This window comes from Ochlerotatus camptorhynchus, unplaced genomic scaffold, assembly GCF_037179485.1.
Source record: "Ochlerotatus camptorhynchus isolate MF236.1 unplaced genomic scaffold, CSIRO-AGI_Acam_v1.1 ptg000423l, whole genome shotgun sequence".
NCBI lineage: Eukaryota > Metazoa > Arthropoda > Insecta > Diptera > Culicidae > Ochlerotatus > Ochlerotatus camptorhynchus.
In genome coordinates, this window is record NW_027040909.1 from 1,527,104 (window position 1) to 1,533,630 (window position 6,527).

General features: G+C 37.5%; 1 protein-coding gene across 1 annotated transcript; it reads left to right on the forward strand.

Moving 5' to 3' along the window:
* The first annotated feature begins 2,973 nt into the window (after nt 1-2,973).
* LOC135711130 (craniofacial development protein 1) lies at nt 2,974-4,276 on the forward strand. Its single transcript, XM_065233871.1, has 2 exons — nt 2,974-3,100; nt 3,267-4,276. Exon 2 carries the CDS (start codon nt 3,274-3,276, stop codon nt 4,105-4,107), a length of 834 nt encoding a protein of 277 aa, XP_065089943.1. The 5' UTR covers nt 2,974-3,100; nt 3,267-3,273; the 3' UTR covers nt 4,108-4,276.
* The last annotated feature ends 2,251 nt before the right edge of the window (nt 4,277-6,527 follow it).

Here is a 6,527-nt window from a genome sequence, read left to right on the forward strand (position 1 = left end):
TCTGGCACTCTCTTCGGTCCCAAGCTAATCGATTCACCCCTCGAAACATAGGAAAAACCAATAACCCCTCATTTTATCTGTCAAACTTTCATAGCGAATCGAAACAAACATTGCGTAGTACTAGAATTTCGACTAGAATAGGGTACGTTAATCGTTTGCTTGGGACCAATAGGCTACTAAAGTGGTGAGCCAATTTAAAATCGTTAGTTTCGTATTGATTGTTGGTATTAGTTTTTTAAGCTGATTAAAATAAAAACGAAATGACGCTGATTAAAATAAAAACGTAACGTACCTTTGGGAAAAAATACTATACACACCTTGGGTACAACGGTATTACACAAAATACATGTTGATTCGATAAAAATACTTTAAAACGTTCATCAATACGTTGACCTGAATCGAAAATACACTACATATAGCAAATATCCCCTCCGTGGTAGCAGCAATAAAAGCAGCGACCGCTTCTGCCGAGAATATAGTATACTGGTCTGAAAGTCGATGGAATACAGACATATGAGGATCCATGAAGCCAATGCCAATCCCTTGACGGACAAACGATCCGTCGAAGTAACGGATAGTGTGGTTGCAGTATCTGGTTCTCTGGAGTTCCGTGGCAGATCTCACAAGTGCCGTAGAGTTGGATCCTGCCTAGGCCTAGGTATATACCACCATCTGTTGAGTATACTGTGATGGGCAGTAAGCTGAACAGATCATCCCGTAATGTGGGTAGATCACCTTTTCATAATACGTTACGGGATGTAAGATCTACCACCGATTTCTAGTCCTGACTCGAGGGGGGGGGGGGGACAGTGAAAAATTTAGAGCAATCTAGAGTTACTCTGAGAAACTCTCTTGCTCTCTGAGCGAACCTTTCTCTCATTGCAAGTGGATTTTTGCAAAAGATCTTTTTCTTGACAACAATTCGAGTTTAAGGTTCGTTTAACACTTTCTTGACAACAATTCGAGTTTAAGGTTTGTTTAAAACTTTTTGAAATCTTCAGCTAGACCTCCTAATTCTGCGCCGCGAGTGAGGTGACAAAAGTCACAGCGAGTGAGGTGACTCTCCATGCAAATCAAAATTTGATTTGGATCTCGATCCCCTGGAGGACAGCGATATAGATTTGATCGAATAACATGAATGAATGTAAATTATTGATGAACAGCTTGAGCTAATCAATGTAAATAAATCATGCAGAGTGAAAAAAATAAAAAAAAAATTGTTTATAAAAATATACCGAATATTTAAAAAAAATATGGAAATTTTCCATACACCTACATTTTCCCTACATCATCGACAAGATCGTAGTATAAACGTTGTTTACTTAATAAATTGGCAGAATAGTAGCAACAATCAATACGAAACTAACGATTTTAAATTGGCTCACTACTTGACTAGCCTATTGGTCCCAAGCAAATCGATTAACGTACCCCATTCTAGTCGAAATTCTAGTACTACGCAATGTTTGTTTTGATTCGCTATGAAAGTTTGACAGGTAAAATGAGGGGTTATTAGTTTTTCCTATGTTTCGAGGGGTGAATCGATTAGCTTGGGACCGAAGAGAGTACCAGAGCTGAGCCAAAAAGTTGAGCACGTTATTTCGGGACCTTCTAGTCTTAGAGTTACCTCTATGATTCTAGTCAAAATTCTAGTACTACACTATGTTCCCAACAAACAATATGAGCTGTTTAAAAGCTGAATAACCAATTTTTTAGTTGAACAAGCATATTTTTGCCTGAGCAAGCTCTTATTCAACTTTCGATGTTTGTTGGGTTTGTTTTGATTCGCTATGAAAGTATGACAGATTAAATTGAGGGGTTCGTGGATTTTCCTATGTTTCCAGGGGTGCATCAATTAGCTTGGAACCGAAGATAGTACCAGAACTGAGCCAAAACGTTGAGCATGTTTCTTCTGGACCTTCTGGTCTTAGAGTTACCTCTACACAGAAAAAAAAATGTAATATCGATCAATGTTATTCAAGCTGATGTATGAAATAATGATGTAATAGCAAAAAGCAGATACAATATTACATCAATGGATGTTATTTTGTTCGCAAAATCGATGTACATCGTACAACGTTATATTACTCAACCGATAGATTAACCTGGTTGCAGCAGTTTGGATGTAATATTCAACAACTTTTTTTTTCTGTGTATGATAGTAGTTTTAAGCCCATCAACAATTACAAATAATGTTGTAGTTGTAATTATCTGACCTCTAAACCGTATTCTTACCAAGGTCCTAGGTAACATTAATATTTGCTATCAGACCAATTTGACAGATCCTAACTGATACTAGAAAAAAACAAAGGTCCTATGTAACAAAACCACTGACAAACCGACATGAATGACCATAGCAAAAACAATAAAATTTCTAACCAAAGCACACTACTGACATCTGGCTCCGTGTTCGCGGGAAATATTTACCTAATCCTTGAACCCGCATGCAAAAGTTATGAATTGGTTCGTGTCTGATCTATTCTGGACAAATTATTTTTATCTAGGTAAAAAATCCTACGGTTTTGACAGTTCATCGCACATTTAAATCAGCCGTTTACGATTTTCGGGCATAAGTCAGAATTAAGTGTCATGTCGGTTTGTCGGTAACAAAACCATAAATTAAACCTGAAAATTATGAATAAATAGAAAAAAAACAAACGCTTCAGTAGAATTCTACGTGTTTCCTACGCATTTGGGAATACAATAGATTATCGTATGTCATAATTATGAATGGCATTAAAAAATTTATTGCAAAAATTCAAATTAATTTTTCTCCTATCAGCTTCAATGTCAGATAGGACCCTTTGAAATGTTTGTCTAGATTTCTCAAAAGACTTGAGTAAACATGAGATTACACACTTTTGAGTAAATTGAACGAGTGTGTACTCCGACAGAATTGTCCATTTTGACAGCTTTTCAATATCTTTGTGTTGGTGAACTGTTTACTGGAAAAACAAACATCACTCCGTCAGTTGCGGCCCCAGAACGCATAATCCATCCCAGGACAGGATCCTTTATTGAATTCAATCAAAACGTCTGCAAGCCGCCAGAACAGGTGGAATAATTTTATTTAAATACTCACCAAACTTGGCGTTATTCTCCAGTAAGTATGCCTTGCTGTTATTTCCCCTGATAAATCAAGTTTATTGAGTGAAAGGCCCTACTATGAAGAATGTTTAGGTTAAAACAGAAGGAGGATTTATTCTGCCAGTATTGATTATTCGATTTTGCAACACCAACGCTTTTTGTTTCTTTTTCATTCATACTAGATTCTAAATGGACCCTGAAGATTATCCAAGTGATAGCGACGCTAGCGATGAAGATTTTCGTCCAGAGAAAGAAGACGGTGATTCTGTTAGTGAAGTAGATTCCGACGATAATGTAGAAGGCCACGACGCAGAAGACGACGAGAAAACTGGTGGAGGGAAGAAGCGAAAACGGAAGACCAAAGAGACCGACAAGAAAAAAGCCAAACTTGGCATGGCTGTAAGTCTTCAAGAGAAAGAATCTGCCCAAGAGGAGAAAGTACTGGATGAAGAGGATGAGGAGCGTCTGACGGATGCCCTTTGGGCAGATTTTTTAGCCGGTAGTGGAAGTTCCAACGGCTCTGCGAGCACCTCGTCGAATACACCTACTCCTGTTAGAAAATATCCTCCGAAGACAACAATTACATCAGAACCAAAAAAAGTGGCGGAACCTGCTCAAACTACGACAATCACCAAAATTTTCGAATTTGCTGGAGAAGCCGTTGAAGTAACGGAAGAAATTCCTAAAAGTAAGGTTGATTCCTCTATGCCGACTGGAAAGATTGCTCTAGCGACATCAAACGGAAATGGTGGCCCCTCTAAACCTTTTCTAGGTCGTTCTTCCGGGGGTGGCCTAGGAGCAGTATTAAATCAAATTGGCAAAAAGAACAAGTTGAGTACGCTGGAGAAAACAAAACTTGATTGGAACAAATTCAAGCGCACCCAAGGAATCGCAGAGGAACTGCAGACCCACAACAAAGGCAAGGATGGTTATTTGGAAAGGCAAGACTTTCTTCAGAGAGCGGATGTGCGTCAGTTTGAAATCGAAAAATCATTTCGTCAGACGACCAAAAGTAATCGATAAAGCTCTTCAACGGTGGCTTGCTTCAAGAGAAACAGAAATTTTTATGTCCCGTTTCTAATTAATTAATAGCCCTTATAAGTTCCACATGTTGCGACATGCTTGCAAAAATACTAATTACACAGACTGCTAAACCGTTTCATATATTCAATATGTAATCATTCGACTTCAATAAACATCATATGTAAATTAATACCGTGCGGAGGATTTTTATTTTGCTCTATTATGCTGACTGTGAATTAAGAAGCTCCATTTTGTAAATATTCGTGACCAGCGTTCTTGCGCTATTAATTATCGTAAAACAGTTTGCTACTTTAAACAAAAACACTATGAATCCTGATGAATGTGGGTGTTTTAGTGGAATACCTGTAAAAAGAAAGAGAGAAGGATTAGTAGTTTCCATTTAATTTCACTACCTTAGTTGTCCTTGACAGTCGAGTATTAGTACAAGACACTGAAGAAGTCTGCGCATTGTAGACGAAATACGCGTATCTGTCAAGAATAAGCAGATAAAGGAGTGGAATTAAATGAAAAATACCAATCCTTCTCTCTCTAATTATACAGGTATTCCACTAAGACGCCCACATTCATCAGGATTCACTACCTTATTTGCTTATCCTTGACGGATACGCGTATTTCGTCAACAATGAGCCGACTTCTTCAGTGTCTTTTACTAATACAGTCGAGTATTAGTAGCAGACACTGAAGAAGCTTGCACATATCTATCAAGGATAAGGAAATAAGGTAGTGGAATTAAATGGAAATTACTAATCTTCCTCTCTTTCTTTATATTAAATACATTATGTTACAAAGGCCATTTAAAGTGTAACATTTCTGCAGTAGTCAGACATTAATCCACATTTGTGCAATCCCTTCCAGAAATGTTTAATCTTCTTCCCTTTTTCATGAAAAACTGCCTTTGCAATATAACTCACTCGGGTCGGTAGAAGGAAACGACCAAATTGTTGGCAAGCTGCTTCACGAAGTAACACCGAAGATGATGTTATAATAGGAATTTCATCAAGCTATGTCCTGGAGCCGTCCTTCTCAGCAACAAACGAGGCATGCAATACATAATTATATTCTACAAATCCGATCAAGCTATATTACAGAGAGAGTTTATCGTTGTAGTAGTAGCAAGCATTTTATAATTATCGTTGGTTGCTTTATGTATTTGTATTCACTGCCTATGACTGAAAATATCTTAAATCACTTTGAAATTTAATTCTTAAGATAGTTCGCAGTATTTCATGTTAATTTGAAGATACAGCTTTCCCCCGAAGAATGCGTTACCCACTGAGTTTTTCCTCGTCGGGTTTTCAATCAATCGCTCTGATTTTCTGCGGGTCTGGACTGATTGAAAACCCGCCGAGAAAAAGCGATGGATAGAACTCAGTGGATAACGCATTCTTCTGTAATTTCAAGAGCATTTATAATAATTTTGAGGTAATTACAAAGAGTTTCCCGGAGGATTCGGCAAGACATATTGTGTAAATTTCCAAAGAAATTATGAGTAGTACTCCAAGTGAATGTGAAGAAATTTCCAAGGGAATATTAAGGATAGCTCCTCTAAAGGTCATTTTGAGAAGAATTCTGAGGTGAAATCCAAGGAAATTTTGGGAGAATACGGCATTCCAAGAGATTTCCAAGGAATATTCCAAGCGAATTCTAAAGAAAATTATGGGGAGAAATTAACAGTCATAATACCAAACCTGCCAAATGCGTGCGGATGTTGCGAACAAGCTCGTTTCTCGGAAATGGGACAGGCGTGCTGTGTCACGGCATCGACATGTATTTCGTAGGTTCGGTATTGTGACAGTTAAACAAATTCTTGTGATAATTATCAAGAATGCGAATATAAATTGAAAGGGGATTTCAATAATTTTCTGGAAGGAATTCCCAAAGTTTTCTTCAAACAATTCCGAGAAAACTTCTAGGGAATACTGGATAGAACCATAAGATTATTGACGGAAATCCAGAAAGTAAAAGTAATTCTTAAGGTATTTGGAATGGTCCTTAGCAAATCCTTGGCGCATTTGCAAAGATATCCAGAGATTGATTCATTAGAGACAATTTCTTAAATTTAATTATTTAATTTTAGTATTTTAAGAGAAATATTTAAGATGTCCTAATTAGAATCTGTTTTGAAAGAATTCGAATAATATAGGTACACAAAAATATTAAGGTTTCAATTAAACTTCCGGTTATTTCCCGGTTGTTTTCGATTCCCGGTATAATTACCAGTTTTCCCGAATCAGTGGTCACCCTGCTCAACGAACGTGCGGTCAAGCTCGCTCAACATCGCTTCTTTTCATGCACTTTTCGCTTAGTGGGAGTTCGCGTTCCTAAGTAACCTTGACAGATTCTTTTTGACGATTTTCTATTTGCATTCCTTAGGCCATGTGTCATAACCATGAGTGTAC

Excerpts from the sequence above, each read along its gene's own strand:
- LOC135711130 (XM_065233871.1), top strand. The coding sequence starts at position 3,274 with ATGGACCCTGAAGATTATCCAAGTGATAGCGACGCTAGCGATGAAGAT.